The sequence below is a fragment of the Poecilia formosa genome, unplaced genomic scaffold (assembly GCF_000485575.1).
Source record: "Poecilia formosa unplaced genomic scaffold, Poecilia_formosa-5.1.2 Scaffold547, whole genome shotgun sequence".
Classification (NCBI taxonomy): Eukaryota; Metazoa; Chordata; class Actinopteri; order Cyprinodontiformes; family Poeciliidae; genus Poecilia; species Poecilia formosa.
In genome coordinates this window covers 274,541-291,591 of record NW_006800486.1, presented here as the reverse complement: position 1 = coordinate 291,591, position 17,051 = coordinate 274,541, and the positions used below count along the sequence as shown (strand labels likewise).

Here is a 17,051-nt window from a genome sequence, read left to right as displayed (position 1 = left end):
TGGATGGATGAATGATGGATGGATGAATGATGGATGGATGGATGATGGATGGATGGATGAATGATGGATGGATGGATGATGGATGGATGGATGAATGATGGATGGATGGATGAATGATGGATGGATGAATGATGGATGGATGATGGATGGATGGATGATAGATGAATGGATGATGGATGGATGGATGGATGGATGGATGGATGGATGGATGATGGATTGATGGATGAATGATGGATGGATGGATGGATGGATGGATGGATGGATGATGTTTCAGTGAATCAGAGATCTGTCATTGCAGAAAGATGTTTCACTACGTTCTGTTTTTAACTGAAATCCTGTAAATCTGCAGGAATGAAAAGTATCCGTTTGAATTTTGCAGCTAAAATGAACAAAAGAAAAACTGAAAATCATAAAGTTATTAAATCTAAACTCCTCGTGAAGCTTTGAGCCTCTGAAGCAGCAGCAGCCTGAGAGGAACCCGATCCGGTCCGGGCGGGATATTCAGGTGCTGTTCGGCCATCAGCTGGAGAGCAGAGGGAACGCCGCGCCGTGGTTTCACCCAGACGCTTCTGGAGGCGAAAAACATTACGAGGAACTTCCTGCTGCAGTTCCAGGAAAACCTCTCACCACGCTTAACCTCCTGACAGCCACAACCAGGACCAGAGATCATCTGTGATCATCACCAGAACCTGTGTGGTTTCTGTTTGCTCCGCTGTTCAGATAAAAGCAGGAATCTGATCTCAGATCTGCCCAAGCAGCAGCTGCTGCTGTCTGCATTATAAACGTTCAGGTCTGCTGCTCTGAACAAACACTCCGAGATGTGTTCACACACACATGCAAACTCAGGTTTAATCACACACACACACTCACACACACCTGTGGCAGGTTGACACAGCAGCTGCTGACGGTTCGCTGCAGATCTGGAAACCACACGCCTCTTCTTTTCCACAACTTTATTTAAATCCTGCAACCGCAGCGGCACCTGAGGCCAGCAGGCCCCGCCCACTGCTCACCTGGGAGAGGGACAACCTTAACCACAGCAGTCCTGCTGGGATGGTCAGAAAAATGACCTACACTGGAATTACAAGCTTCAATAAACCTGCAGAACAAAGCTGAGATTTTAATGAAAAAAACCCCAAAAACTTTTAGTTCCTCTGTAAATCAGATGGAGTTTCTTGGATTGTCGCTGCATTACTTCATTGTTTTAGTCTGTTTTTAACTCTAAAGCCTGATGGGATTTAGAAGACAAGGTTTGATAACAATATTAATCATCTACATCACTTTATACCTTGAAATTGTTTTAAATTCATGTGTAAAACCCGAGTGACACCAAACATGACGATAAAACCAGATATAACAGGTTTGGACCTGCTGCGTGTGGAAAAGAGCCACACTCAGGCCGATTTCTCTGGCGATGTCAAGCTGAAAATCTCACATAACTTCGCGGGATCAAACGTGATTTCAGTGTAAACAAACATGGCCGACGATTTAGAAGCAACGGCTATAGTTTTAGAACATTATTCAACAGGAAAAAACACACAAAAAAACCGTCTCAAACATGTTGAATATCCCCGATTCCCCGACATGAATATCCCCATGACTGTCTTTAGAGCATCCCGATAATCGGGCGTATTTAAGATCGTCTGAAAGGGGAAATCGGGACAGAAATCGGCATAAAAATCGCGCCTGTGAACCAAGCTTTAGACACAGTATGTTTCATGATCTGGCAATCTCTTTATAATCAAGTTCATTAGCGGAACTGAACGCCATTTTCTACATGAGGTGAGAACAGCTCTGTTTTGAAATTAATTAAACATTTACACCAAATTTTTAGGGGAAAATTATCGATCAAACTGAAGTCGGACTGTTGTAAACAATTATTGTATCAAGTTATCTATGGATTATTCTGACAATTAATGAATAAGAAATGGTGCCGTTCTCTGGTAGCTACTTAATATAGATGAGAAAATGCCAGTAATTGTTTTAATAAGAAAACTTTATATTGATTAAAATGCAAAACGATTCAAATATCACCTTCCGTATCAAGTTAGAAGTATGACATATTTATAAAATATATATTTCTAATCTATTTTTATTTCTTTTTAGTCACTTCTTTACTCTTGTTGATCAGTTAGTAACAGTAAAGTTAGCCAAAATGTTTGTCGTTGTTCTGGTACAGATAAAAGTTACGTCACCTGTTAGGAGAAGCTAACGAGCTCGGAGCGTAGCGGATGTTTCCTGCTGTGTTTCCTTTTCCGTTTAGTTTGAAATGATTCCTCATTTTCGATATTTTCTGTCTTTCTTAGCGGTGCTTCTTTCCGTCCCGCGTCGTCTCCGTCCAAAGCTGCTAATCGCACTTAGCATTGGCGGAAGTAAGACCATTGCGCAACACTAATAATCGTCCGGCTGGAACACAGCGCTAGATAGTAAATTGTAATTTAACGAAGCATCGAGGTGTTTTTAAAATGGAGGTCCTCGAATCGTCACCGCTTCACATAGAAGAGCAGCTGCAGCAACATTTTCCTTCAAGGTGAACACTGAGCGACTGCTTTGTGTTCTTCGATCTGTAGAGATGTTGTGGGAACCAGATATGTAACATCTGGCTCTCCACTCACTTCAAACTGAACTATAACGCCTTTAATCAGCAGAATTTACACCAAAGATTGAACTAATCCTCTTAATTTTATTGTTTGTAGGTGGAAGATACGGCGGACAAACTGAGTTTTCTATAAGACCATCCACAAGTAAGTAGACAAAGTAATAGAATAAATGCTTGAATTATGAAAGAATTAATGTTTTTATTAACCTGGATGAAATGATTTAGAACTTGTTCATGTTAAGAATGAACTGATTCAACATGACGATATGATTCAGTAGAATGTGATACGGTATGACACCATATGATGTGATGCAATTTGATACTATGTTAGTAATATCATAATAGGGGAAAATTCGATACAATGCATTAAGCCAATGTATCATAATATGACTCAATGTGACCAAATCGGGTGTATTCATCAACTGATATAATTATAGGACCATATTACAGAATAACAGCAACTAAAAATGAAACTCTTTCTGTCAGGTTGTTTTCATGAGGCTCTGGGTTTATTTTTCAGATCTGTGCATCATAAATATGTTCTGAAATAACAATCAAAACTCAAATTGACTGAAATCACTCACAGATTTATTCATGTTACTTTGATAAATCAGTGTTTTTCTCTCTAATCTCCAAACAAAAAAGGCATAAAATTCTGAATGATCATAAAAACAAAACAAAACATGAGTCACAGCAAAGACTGGAGCAGTTTGTCATTCAGCAGGAGAAACTCAGAAACAATCCCAACCTTTAAAAATATTCCTCCACCCTGAAAGCATCAGGATCGGTTTTCCTGACGGGGATTTAGATCCAGACTGAGAGGGACGGAGTCGGAGCGGAGCGTGAGTCCGGGCTGTTTACGGTCGTCACATCGTGTTTTCTCTGCTTCGTTTTCATCCTAACGGACGTCTCCTTACTGCGCTCCACCTGAAGGGAAATATTCCCATCGGGATTCTCCCACCGGATGGATCCGGACAAACCGGACCGCCTCGGAGTCGAGACGGAGGAAAACCAAGCAACATTTTGGAGCAACAATTTTGTTTCCCAGCAGCTTAAATACAGAAAAACTGCAAATTTTACACAAATCTGCTTATTTCTACTGTCAGAATAAAACAGCAGCTAAACCTTTAATATTAGCTGAAATTAAACTCACTTTTTAAAGGTGTTTTTATAAGAAGAGGCAAAATATCAGCATTTATTCATCTGTAATATAATAGAAGGTCAGATTAAGGGAAATATTTGATGATTTCATATAATATGACAATATTAACAGATTACCTGGGTGATTCTTAACATCTGGAGCTGCACAGATAAAGTAATTATATAGATTTATGAAAAATAACAGAATAGTGAACCTGATGGATGCTTGCGCACAGAAATGATTAGATTTCTACCTCTGATTTATTAGTTAATAAAATAAAATGTAAATATGACTATTTCTGCAGCTTCTGTTTCGTCTTATGTGACAAATAAAAAGAGGCTGCAGAACATGAAACATCTAGAAGGTTAAAGGTCAGCCTGTACGCTTCATTTCTTCTCCCAGCAGCAAAACAAATCTGCTTCAGTCATGAATAAACGGCCAAGAATTCAACAAGAAACACAAATTCATTTCATCTTTGTTATTTTATTGCCGGGTTTGATCATTTCTGCCCAGAAACACCTGAAGAATATTCACCTACAGGATAAATAAAGCGGTTTCTGCTCAGCCCAGCAGTTTGTCACATTAGATATGAATATTCCCGGACCTCAGTAAATGTCAGCTTATGGAAATCAGGACCTAAAAGCAGAAGTTTGTCCACTTGGAGACGTAAACAGGCCAGAAAGTGACGAGCAGAAGCGCAAACAAACAGCCGCTTAATTAATGGAAAGAGCGGCGGTTCGGCTCGGCTCGGCCCAGCACGGCGCGGCTGGTCGCGTAGGAACCGAGTCTCAGGAGAGGCTCGGAGCTGAGCGCCTTGACTGAGTCCGAACCGGAACCGCAGTCCGGGCTGGAGATGTTTCAGATGAAAACCCATTTCTGTGCGTAAAAGTTTGATTCTGTTGGATTTTTCTGCTTTAAGCGATTTTTAAACTTTCATCAGGAAACAAAACACAAAATAAAAGCGAATATTTCTAAATTTCTGCTGATGTTAGTTTCCAGGATGAACCCAAAGGTCAGAGTTCGCGCCGCCAGCAGCCGGAATGAGGAGAATAAAAGCGGTTACTTACATGTGAAAGTCCTGCGGTAAAAGCTGCGGGTTTAAATCACAACATCCCGCTGCGTCCCGCTCACTGACCCGCACAGGGGGCGCGGAGCGGCGGATCCATGGGCGGACAGCTCCGGCCGACCCGCGGGGTTAAAATCCAAACAGATGAAGAAGCAGTGATGAAGAGGAGCGGCGGGGAGCTGCGCGCCTCTCCACCCGGGGAACAGGCAGTGCGCACCGGGCGCGCGGCTTCACTCCGCCCGCTCCCGCATCGCCTCGCACAAAAACTCCGGTAACTCCAGAAACAGACGGCCGGGTGTCCGCGGGTCCTCAGCGGGGAGTCGGGCAGCTGATGGCTGGACAGGTAGGAAGTCCCGAGCTGGTTCCGGAGGTTCCCGGGTCAGATTTCCCTCCGCAGCAGGAGAACCGGAGCCGCGCTGAGTGCAGACGGAGCGCAGGGCTTGGTGCGTGTCGGGGCGTCCGCGGGCTGCTGGGGCTGTCCGGACACTCTCCCGTCATCCCCGCCGCTTGATCGCCCCCGGTGCGGGGAGGGAGAGAGAGCGCGGTGGGAGGAGAGTATCGCGAGGTTGGGACATAAATCCCGTTTTTCTCGCGCTGGGATGACCGGGGACGGCTTGGAGAGTTTAGGCTGAGTTTCCTCCTGAACCAGGAAACATGAAGGAGCCGCAGACTTTCTGGACTTTTTATCGGTTCTTCAGAACCAGAACTCCTCTGGAGCAGAGCGCCTCCTGTCTGACTGCCGGACCGCAGCTTGGAGAAGAAGAACCGGACCGAGTCCGTCATTCCGCAGTTTAACTTCTGAGTTTTTTTCTTTCCTTTGTTTTTATTATTTTTTATTCTAGTGACTGTTATAGCTTTAACGTTTTTGGTTTTGTTTTTTCTTTATTTTTCTTTTGTATTTAATTTAGTTCTTATTTCTTGATTTGTTTCTTTTTTACTCTTCATCTTATTGGATTTTATTTCTTTTTAATTCTCATACCTGTAACCTTTATCATCTTTTTTATTTGTTTTTTACTTTTTTCTTTTCATTAATTTTATTCTTTCTCTTGTTTCTTTTTAATTCTAATGTCTTTTGCTTTAATTTTCTTATTTCTAGAAAATTTCTTGGATTTGTTTGTTTTACTTTTTTATGCTTTTTTCTTTTAGTTTATTTTTATTTTAGTAGTTGTAGTAGCTTTAACTTTCCGTGTTTCTGTCTTCATTTTGTGTCCTCTTGTGTGTTCTTTTATTTTTAAATATAGCGTCTATAGACGTTTTCTCAATTTCTTGACTTTTGTTCTTTATTATTTGTATTTTATTTTTTTTTATTGTAGCATTTGTCATTGCTTTACTTCTGCTGCCATCTGTTTTTATTTGTCGGGTTCTGTGTTTTCTGTGTTTATTTTCTGGGTCATGTCTCTTGTGAGTCTCTGTGTTGTCCTGTTCTCCCCTTTATTACCCCGTGTGTGTTTAAGTCCACCTGTTATCTCTGTCTCTTGTTGGGTCCTTGTCGTTTGTCTTTGTCAATCGTCTCAGGTTAGTCGTCACATCTCACTGGTGAAGTCCTGTGTCGGCTGCTCTCGTCTGTTTCTCGGTTTCGTGCTGCCAGTGTGAACCTTGTCTCCGTTTGTCTGTGCTGCCGGACCCTGGACTGTGTGAGTCTGTGTTTGTCCTCCATTAAACCATCACTTGCCTCTCTACCTGGGTCCAACGGCGCTCTCCCTCACCACCATCACCACCACAAATCATGAAATTATAAACTGCAGACATTTAAAGTTCCAAGTCATCCAAGAATAAATAAAACTCAAACATAAAATAAACATCAGGAACTTCATGATAGATATGATTCTACATTTATTCATAACCTGGACAGTTTTTGTCTCCCCTGCTGTTTGTCTTTAGGTACTATTGCTGGAATCAAGTCGGACTTCAAGCGGATTTCCCAAAAAACAAACATAGTTTATTTATTTATTTTTGTAACTTAGTGGGAAAATGTTAAATTTGTGCATTAAATGAAAAAGGGAGATGGCTGACATGACAGTTGTCCAACAGTAGCTGTTTCTAAAGATGGCTGCCCGCATCCAACTGGGCTGATGGAAAGATGAGTGGAAGGAAAAAATTTATTAGGAAAACTAAAAGATGGAACCTGCTTCAGATGTTACCGTCCATTTGGTTTGTGCCTCCTGCTCCTCTGTTAACAAGCTGATAACATTCAATGCAGGCAGTTACTCCAGAAAACTGGTTGATCTGATGCTTCACGTTTACAGAGAAACTCACCTGGGAGGAATTTACCAACTCAGAACAGAAACAGAAACAATTGAAATGTGTAGAAATATCCTGACATATTATGACAACCTGTTCATCCATTTTCCAGGTAAAGACAGAAATAATGTGAAGGTTGGAACTACTCAACAGAGACTCATAAAAAACATTTTGATCATGAAATCAGCAAATAAAAATGTAGGAAAACATCCAGAGGAAATGAGAGAACCGAACAGGATGCACAAGGAGCCCAGACCGGATTCTGGGTCCAGATTCTGTCAAATACAGCGGGTCCAGATTTATGGATTAATATTTTTTTATTTATCTGGTCTCATAACATTCAGAAAAAACCTGCATTTGTATTTTCTTTAAAAAGAAAGAGTCGGAATTTGTTGACGGGGATTTATTTTACATGGGATTTTACAATAGCGCCCTCATGCGGATATAATATGTAAGTACAACATTTTATGTATGTTGGAAATGCATATTTCCTACATTTATTTAGTTAAAATCCCTTATCGGTGCATTAAAATCAATATTTTCTGTCTGAATGTTATTTAATTTATTAACTTCAAACGTAAAATAAAGTAACGTGAGATATTTGAGGAAAACATTAACTTAAAGTAAAGCTCTTAATAAAGAGATGAAATATCTTATTTATATAACGGCTAATAAATGTGGAAAAAAAATAACAACTCAACGATGAATCGCCCAGGACAGAATCCGTTTTTATACATTCTAATTAAATTAATGCTGAATTTTTATTATTTGTTGTTGTTTTTTCTTACTTGTAATTAAAATATTTTTTTAATGGAGGCAGCGGTGTGTGATCATTAATAGGATTCTCCGCCCCAGATGTTTAAAACTCCTCTCCTCCTTCTGCCACGTTTTCCCTCCTTTCCAAAGAAAAGAGGCGACACTGGAAAGCTTCCTCGAAATCTGATTGGTCAGCCCAGAGGAGAACCCGCCCCAACACCCGCCTTCTTGTTGTTTCTGGCACTCTGATTGGTCGGACCGAAGTCAGTCACGGTTACCATGGACTTCGGCTTTGCTGGTATCCAAGTGAAGAGGAGATTTTTGGGGAACTGACCGTTTCATCACCGAGAGACAGAAAAGCCGCAGCTTCAGTCCGGTCACAGAGGGCGGGTTGGAGGTATATGTTGTTGCTGCTCAGCAGGAGGCAAACAGCGGGGAACTCAGGAACAAATGGCGCAGAAGAAGAATTCAAAAACTCACAATAAAAGAGGTTGGTTATGTTTTTTTTTACTCTGCGCTCGAGACGCGCCTTCAAGCGAAACTCCATTAGAGGACTTGGAGATTTTAAGTTTTTTTTCTTTTGAAGTGATTACAGAAAAAACAAACATATTAACCTGATAGTGTTCATACACTTATGAATCACGTTATTTCGGCTTCCAGTTCTCCCTTTCAGATGTTTAGATTATTGTTTTGAGGCTAAAACTACCTCCTAATTAGCGATCAGAATAGCTTAAAAACTTCAGAAAATAAATAGAAATATCTAAATATGTTGATGCCAGTAACGCCGAATTCTTCTGGGTGTTTTATGCTTTAGTTTTTCAGTCATAATTTCCATTTTCTGTTTGTTATTTTAACCATAAAGGAGAGTTTCTAAAATGACCAGAGTTTCGAAAGGAGTCAGTTTAGGTGCTAAGCTAACGCCGCTACCAGCTGTGTTTAGGCTGCTAACAGAGGCTAAGCTGGATGTTCGCAGTCTCTTCTGCATGTTGTGTGTTTTTTAAAGCATGTTTTGTGTTAATAATCTGAGTAATGATGCGGGTTGTTTTAATAGTGGAGGAAAAAGCAGATGCGTTACTGTTAACGTGTCTGGAGAGGTTGTTGACCCTCAGTCATGTTTGTTCGGACTCAGTGTTTCCTGTGATTCTCTGCGTCTGAAGTGCTTCCAGAAACACCGACCCGCTCACTTTAAACATTAAATAATTCAGTACTCAGAAAATATTAACCATGCAGGCAGACAGAGATTTGGAGGAGTGACAAAAGCAAAGGAGGTGGAGTAGCAGAGCTGATGGAGCATCACCTGGATCTGCTAGCACAAAAACTCACTGACGATACTTGGGTTATATGAGAGATAAATAAATAAACAGGCAGGATGTGTTTGAGCTGCCGCTCATTTACATGAGGGGACATCCTGTCACTTCACAGATCTCACCTCCAGAACTGTGACCAGCCCAGACTGCATGGCTCCAACCTGGCCCAGCGCTGGAGGTCAGAGGTCACACAGGAAGCTGGAGGTGTAGCTGGCTGGTTTCTGTCTTTCGCTTCAGTTATTTTTACTGAGGCTGTAGGTGTTGAAGTTCATCTTTGCTCTGTTGTTTACAAATGTAATGAAATATTTTAGTTTTGCGGGGGTGTATGTATATTTTTGAACCGACTGAGGATCATTTCCTGTATATTGCATAAATGCATAAATACCATGTTCTTTACCTTTGACCTGTTGGGTCGAGTCCAGAACCAGTAAAATGTTCTGGTTCTTTAGCAGAACTGGATTCTTCCTGACTCTTTTTTTATTTAATATCTTTTCCTTTTGTCTTTATTTTATTTTATATTTTTTGTTTAAATTTTTTATTTAAAGTTTTATTCATTTTTGTCTTTATTGCATTCCTTTTTTTTAATTAAATGTATTTTCTTTTATCAATTTTTAATTTTATTTTTTTTATTGTTTTCTGTTGTTGAGTGACGGACAGAGAGGAGAATCAGAGTCAAGGTCGCTCTGCGGCATCCCAGGCTCTCCTGGAGCGTCTCTGGGTTTTGTCAGCTCTAATAATAAACCGGGTCAGGTTCCGGATCGGGTTCTGGCTCGGGTTCTGATGCTTTGTGAACTCAGAGCTGTTGTTGGAGGAAGAGGAGGAGCTTTCCCCTCTTCATCACCAGCTCTCTGAGCTCCAGGTAGCTGGAGGATCTTTGAGGTTCTGGAGTAATATCTGTGTGGTCCTGGTTCTGTTCTGGTCCGACCCGTGTTGCTCAGTGGGCCATGCGGCGCTGCGCCTCCTCCCAGCCTCCTGTGGAGGAGATCCACGCTGAGGAAGAGGAGGAGGAGGAAGAGCAGGAGGTGTTTCAGGAGACTGGTAGGCCTGGCAGCTGAAGCAGGTTCTGGTTCTGGTTCTGCTGGGTTTTTGTCTGACTGATGGGCTCGTTTAGGAGGCGTTAACGAGGAGCAGGTCGGTCCGGTGGAGGAGCCGTTGGCCCGGGAACCCGGTGAGCCTCAGCATGCTCTGGTTCTGGTTCTGGTCTGCTTTTACTTCTAACTGGGCTCCTGTCAGAACTGGTGCTGGTTCTGACCTGTAGAAGTCCAAACGAACAGCTGCTGGTATCAGCTGCAGATATTTCGGTCCTAAGCAGCTGCTCTCTATTCCTGGTCCAACCGGACCGTCAACCCGACCTGCTGGGAGCAGTTTGGGTTCTGGTCCAGTAGAGGACTGGTTCTGGTCTGTTTCTCTGTGTTCTGGTCAGTGGACCAGAAAGAACCAGTGATAAATGACCACTGGTACCAGTCCAACTGGTTCTTATCAGCATGTCAGAAGAGAAACTGAATCAGGAATTTTAAGCATTCTGATTGGCTGTTGGTCTCCATGAGCCCGCCTCCAGACAGTATTTCAACCAGTCCAAACAGGAAACAGGAACTAACAGCCAAACTGGAACCAGTTGGTCCAGTTAGGTGGAAATGCTGGATCTACATTCATGTTTCCAGATCTGATTTCTGTTTGACTCCAGTTCCACCAAAACAACCGGTTCTGTTTGAGTTCTGGTCCAGAACAAAGAACCGTCTCCATTGGTACTGGGCAGGGTCACATGGACACCAGCAACCAATCAGAACGTCAGGAATGATTTTTGAACTCCAGTTTAGCCTGAAGTTTTATTCTGAAGCTCCTGAATCTGAGCCACAGCAGGAACCAAGCAGATGGCTTTAGAATCGGGTCAGAACCGAGTTACCCCGGGTTAACAAAGGGTTAGCAAACTCCGAGTTGGCAAAAACTCCGAGTTGGCAAAAACTCCGAGTTTATAAAAAACTCCGAGTTTATAAAAAACTCAGAGTTTATAAAAAACTCAGAGTTTATAACTCTGTTTGTGGGCGAGTTACAAACTCTGAAGACGAGTTTAGAAACTTTTTTAGTGCTTTCGTTACAAAGCGTCCCTCTGATAAAGAATCATTTTAAACTTCATCAGATTACAAACCTCTGAAGGAAATCATTATTGATGAGGAAAAGCGATTGATCTGCTGTAGATGATTGATTATGTGACAGTAGATCTGAAACATTCAAAGGTTTTTACATGTTTTCTTTTTCTGATGAAAAGCCGTCCACTTCCTCATCCTTTTGAAACTGTGGTTTTGGTTAATGCTGATCAATAAGATCAGGATGTGGGTCGCTTTATCTTGGAACATTATTGTAAAGGAAGCAAACCCATTTCATTTGGGGGAACTCACTGGATGGTTCTGCTTTACGCAATAAAAATAAAACCAAGACCTTCATGTCTAATAACAGATAAAAACTAACATTTTAGATCCTAAAATGTCTGTCTTGTCTTTAGCACCAGAACGTCTTTAATGGGAGGAAATGATTATTCACATTAATGCTGATAAATCGCAGCGACCCGTTTGGGTCAGAACCACCTGCATCGGTTCTCCTCATGACCCTGAACACATTTCAGTCGTCGCCATAACAGTCAGTAAGGCTGTCGGAGAAACGCTGGTTACTGAGAACGCCTCGGTTCACCGCCTGGAGGAGCTGGACACGACGCTGCAGCCGACCGATACGGGCATTTAAAGCTGCAGTAACGCTTTTTAAAAATGTTGCTACATGTTTGGTAAAAGGTTGCCATGTTGTGACAGTTTGTTATGAGACAGAAGATAATTTGCTACGTCTGAAGAAATGCACCGCTTCGACCAAAAACAGCCAATCAGAGCCGGGAGGTGGGGCTTAGTGCTGTCAGTCATCCTCATGTACTCGCTGCCAAATGTGCTAATGGTGGAGAAACAACTTAACATTACAGGAAAACCGTTTATCTGCTGTCATCAGAGGCTATGCTAACCAGACTGAGCATTCACAACATCCTATGCTAGCTGCAGCAGACCAAGGGGGAAGTTGATTGATGGCGCTAAGACCCGCCTCCTGCCTCTGATTGGTTGTTTCTAGTTAGCACTGGGGGATCTGTTTTCACAGACTATCTGTCTCATATCTTTCTGTCACAATATGGTGACAGTTTTAATAAATATGTAAACAAACATATATTTATCATAAAAGTTACATACTGCAGCTTTAAAGCGGTGCTGCAAAAGCAAAGGAGGTGGATTATTATCCAGGGCGTGTTGCTGTGGAATATCATCTGTGCTGCCTGGATATGTAGCTGTTAGCATGGCAGAGGCCTTTCCAGAGTCGCTGCTAGACTGACTGCTGCTGGAGCTCCTTCCGGCCCGCAGCATCATGGTTTCCCTCCGGGTTAAATAAAGTTCCTGCTAACCGAGAGACTGACGTTGAACTGGAATAATCTCAGTTTCTGGGTCAGATTCTCTACAGGCAGAGCAGAGCAGAGGGTCACAGAGGTTCTGGGTTTGAATCTTTCTGCATGTCTGGGCTCTCTGGGTGCTTTAACGATGAACAGTTATTAGTTAACCTATCAGAAGCCTGCAAAGCCATGACATCATCATCATCATCTTCTGGATTCTGCCAAATAGCCAGAAAGCTTCTTACTGTATTCACTCTTTTCCGTTTGAGGATTTCTCTAAACAGTTTTAAATTTTTCTGCCTTTTTATCAAACAGAAATAAATCCTGGAGACGTTTGGTCTAATTCAAGTGTCTTTTTCTAGAGGGTATGTAAATATTTGGTCCCAGTTTAAGGTTTACTGGACTTTTATTGACTCCATTAAGTTTGATCTTCACTGGGTTTCTGTACTATTTCACAGGTTGACTGTAGAATCTGCTTTTATGGCCTCATTAGAATGAAGTTTGGCTCAGTTTGTGTTTGAGGTTTGCAGGGAATCAGAAAAACATCTCAGGTTAATGAAGATGTTTCAGAAATGAAGTTTTTTTTCTGATGTTTGGGTTTGATTCCCTTTAAAGCTCAGAGAAATCTGTTGATTCATCAAATGAAGGAAAAATCAAATAATCTGTCAAAATATGACTTTGAAAAATATGTTTGTTATTTTAAAGGGTCGGTTTTTATGTGTTTTCCAGGCACAGCGTAGCATTTTATAGCACAATACAGTAACTATTAGGGCTGTAGTGATACAATAATCTCACAATACAATACACGATATTCTGCTCACGATACGATACATATTGCGATATTAAGCAAACGATACAATTCGATACACTTTTGCGATTTTCTGAAAGATTTTAGAGGGACAGAGTGATTTTGGTGACATTTTGTGACTGTTATAGAGTTGGACTGAATTAATTTAACTGAAAACTGATTAAAAGCACCAACTACACAATACCTGGCTCTGGTTGGACATGGACACAGACTTAAAGTCGACAGCTGGACAAAATGAATCAAAGAAGTGGTGAGAAAACATGTTTCCTTTAGTTGAAACAGTACAAACTGAAGCTTACATGCATTTATAAAGTAAATAAAGTGCACCAAGTACCTGCTCTGCATAGTTTGATACCTTTTAACCCTGACACTTAACATGTGAAGGAATCACTCTAAGCCTGATGACCTAATCACTCTCCTGGCGAAGCAGCAGTGAGTGAGCAAGGTGACAGTTGGACGTTACGATACTTGTGGATGAATATCGATTTTTTTCTAGGAAAGAAAATATCAATATATATCACAAAATCAATATTATTACACAGCCCTAGTAACTATGTAACCTTCAGTTGTTATAAAAACACTGTGTATATAAAATATCACTTAAAAGAAATTTCACTCCCCAATTTAACGCCTTGAAATTGGGCCTCTGTCTCTTTAAGAAGCTCCTGCTCTTTCTGAAACTCCGTCTCCAGGAAGTCATCCCAACATGGCTTCACTATTTACCCTTTAACGTTTTTACCAGCGTTGCTCTGAGCAGCAGCTATAATGAGCTCAGCTGTTCCACCAGCGGTTTGCTAATTGCTGCTGGCTAGTCTGAAGGAGCTGAGAGGGGGAGGAGCTGCACCTCGAAGGCGGGGCTAGGTCCACCAAGCGTTTCTAGGTTTATAGATGATAAATCGGCGGATTTGTGATTTTGTTTGCTGGTGATGTGTGCAGATGGCCGGCCGGCTCCTGTGGAGCATAAGAACGGGAAGCGGGCCGAAGCCGGACCCGGAGCGGCGGACGGCGGTCCGAGGTTCTCCATGTTCACCTGGCTGGTGGTCGTGGCTCTGCTGGGCGTCTGGAGCTCCGTGGCCGTCTTCTACTTTGACATCGTGGACTACGACCGAGTCCTGGGTAAGATGGCCGCCACACGGCGCCGAGCAGCTGGTCTGTGACGTCTCTAACCGCTCTGCTCCTCTGCCTTCATCCCTCCTCCTCTTCCTCTGCATGCAGCGAGGGCGCAGGAGTTTCGTATGAACTTTTCTGAAGTTCTGCAAGGTATGAAAGTGTTTTGCCCCGTTTTCCCTCAGCCAGGTTCCTGCAGGGCTCAGTTAGCAGGTTAGCTAATGGTTAGTTAATGTGAGATTACATCTACAATTTTAGATTCATTGTACGCTTGAACAATAAAAAACATTAAACATTTAAAAAAAAAAAAGTTAGCAGGTTAGCTTAGCGCTCACGAAGAGGGAACCGCCATCAAACCGAAACATCTCACTGCGGTTTAGTTCGACTGAAATAAGAGGAACTGAGCGACTCTGCAGACAGACTGCTCCAGCCTGTCTGCATCAATAAGCCTCAGTTTCCTCTCTGCAGCCTGCAGGTTCTGAACGGCCCGGTTCAGCCCGGTTGACCCGGTTGAGCCCGGTTTAACCTGGTTCTGATTCTGCGGTGGCTGACGTCTCTCTGAAGGTTCAGGCTGACAGACGACCGCAGTCATCCTCACCACATCCTTCCTCTCTGCATCGTGTTGCTCTTTCATCTCATGACTCAAACGGTTTTCGTCTTTCATCACCAGCCGGTCAAACTTCACCTCTCACATGGAGAAAACCGTTTCAGACTGTTAAAATATCCATGTTTGTGTTTAGAAAGCTTCAGTTTCATTTCACAGCTTCATAAACTCACAAACTAATTGTCAGTTTCATCCTCAGATCTGTTAGTTTTCACACTGAAAGTTTCCGGTGCAAACGAACTGCGGCGTGAAGAACTTCTGCATCGTCTCACACAGATACAAACTGATTTTATGTCGCCTGTTGCAGAGCAGCAGATGGAAAATCATCCATGATTTTCAACTGTTTATACTTGGAGAATATGAAAAAGATTCAACTAGGGCTGAAATAATTCATGAATTATTATTATTGAAATAATCAGCTGATTTAGTAATCGGTTCATTGTTAACTGGAGTATAGAGACTCAAAAAAGTCGACATGCTGAAACAACGGCAGTCAGAGCAGCAATGAAGCCAAAACTGTGCAAAAATGAAAACATTTATATTAATATGTGCCCAAAAAAACTTACTTTTCTGTAAATATACTCCGAACTCCACAAGTGAGTTTTAGCTTCGCCTGGTTCAAACGCTGTAACCGTTTTCTACCCGTTATTAATAAACAACCAATCAGAGCCAGGAGGCGGGGCTTAGTGCTGCCTATCATGCTTGTATATGTGCTTCTCCCTCTCCCCTTCTCTCTGCTTTGCTGCAGCTTCTTCCTGATAGCAGAGTCTGCCAGGAATGCTAAGGCTAGTTAGCATAGCCACTTCAGGCTGATGGGAGTCGTAAATGATCTACTTTAAATCCTTTATTGATCGCAGAATGAGCGGTTAGCGTACATGCTAACTGAACCAGCTTGGATCTTCTGACAGTCAGGAAGATAAACTGTTTAACCTTCATCCTGACCTCCATCCCACTGTGGAAACTCCTCTTCCTCAGGGAAACTAGCCGCCTACGACACGGATGGAGACGGAGACTTCGACGTGGAGGACGCCAAAGTTCTGCTCGGCAAGTCCATTTCCTCCTTCCTAAACGACTGATGTGGTTTACATGAAGGCCTGGGTTTAAAACTTTAATCACCTGGTGACCTTTAACCCCTGAGCTCTACTGTAGAGACTAACAGCACCGGCTTCAGATCCTTGAACGTCCTCCAGTGTTTCTGTCGTTGCTGATGAGGTTTGGTTTTTATTGCAGTTAAAGTTGGAGGCTGACTGGAAATTCACCAATTATTGTTAAAAATCAATGAGCAGCGCGGTGAAAAGATTAAATTTATCACTAATATCACGGCTGTGCAAAGGCCTGTCATGATGACATCGTCACTGACATAAAGGAGAATGTCGTTTTCAGACCATTTTCAATTAATATAATGGTAATAAAGGCATCATAATAATGCAAGAGCAGATTCTCAAAGATCAATAAACTTTACATTTTAATTTAACACTGGAGCTGGAAGACATTTTAAACATCCAAAATAAAAACAGCAGAAACAACAAAAAGGTTTAGTTAAAACAGCAGGTTGAAGATTTTTTATCATCCAGGGGAAAAACGATAAATTATGCAAATGGAAATTATTGATCTCGTTTTAAATGATCATGTGACTGATTGATTTATTGCTTATTGCAACAGGACCAAGCTCTGATCCCTGTGGAACTCCAGGAGATTTGAATCAAGTTGACCTTTGACGTTACAGTTTGTGTTTCTGTTTGGTCATGTGACCGCATGCAGGATTACCTGGTGTGTAACTGAAGCAGTGTCAGAGGTCAAAGGTTAGGTTAACATCGGTCTGAAATGTTCAGCCCCAACTTTAGAGCAGAAATGAAGCGTAGTTTCGCGTTTTTCCTCCTCAGTGTGACCGGTCCAGTCCGGCTGAACTGAATGCTTTACGGTCCGGTGGCGTTTAGCTGTTCTTAGATTGAAGCTCTGCAGCTCTTCTTTACCCAGAAGCTGCATCTGACCAGTGAATCAGGCAGG

At 42.1% G+C, this 17,051-nt stretch overlaps 2 protein-coding genes across 11 annotated transcripts in view; one reads left to right on the top strand and one right to left on the bottom strand.

Annotated features, from left to right (window-relative positions):
- Window positions 1–5,287, bottom strand: part of LOC103129447 (sodium channel protein type 3 subunit alpha-like) — a 51,443-nt gene extending 46,156 nt beyond the window's left edge. Inside the window, exon 1 of the mRNA XM_016665070.1 lies at window positions 4,808–5,287. The gene's annotated coding sequence lies outside the window, so the exon portion shown is untranslated. The remainder of the gene's footprint in view (window positions 1–4,807) is intronic.
- A 2,790-nt stretch (window positions 5,288–8,077) lies between these two features.
- unm_hu7910 (un-named hu7910) overlaps window positions 8,078–17,051 on the top strand; it is a 29,171-nt gene continuing 20,197 nt past the window's right edge. For 3 of the 10 annotated variants that reach the window (XM_016665075.1, XM_016665073.1, XM_016665071.1), the window contains exons 1-5: window positions 9,927–10,148; window positions 10,222–10,278; window positions 14,270–14,449; window positions 14,549–14,593; window positions 16,020–16,088. In XM_016665075.1, coding sequence (XP_016520561.1) covers window positions 10,055–10,148; window positions 10,222–10,278; window positions 14,270–14,449; window positions 14,549–14,593; window positions 16,020–16,088 — 445 coding nt within the window. In that variant the 5' untranslated portion in view covers window positions 9,927–10,054. Of the gene's footprint in view, window positions 8,294–9,926; window positions 10,149–10,221; window positions 10,279–14,269; window positions 14,450–14,548; window positions 14,594–16,019; window positions 16,089–17,051 lie in introns of those variants that run through there. The other 7 variants (XM_007540540.2, XM_016665077.1, XM_016665074.1 and 4 more) reach the window with 6 other exon arrangements.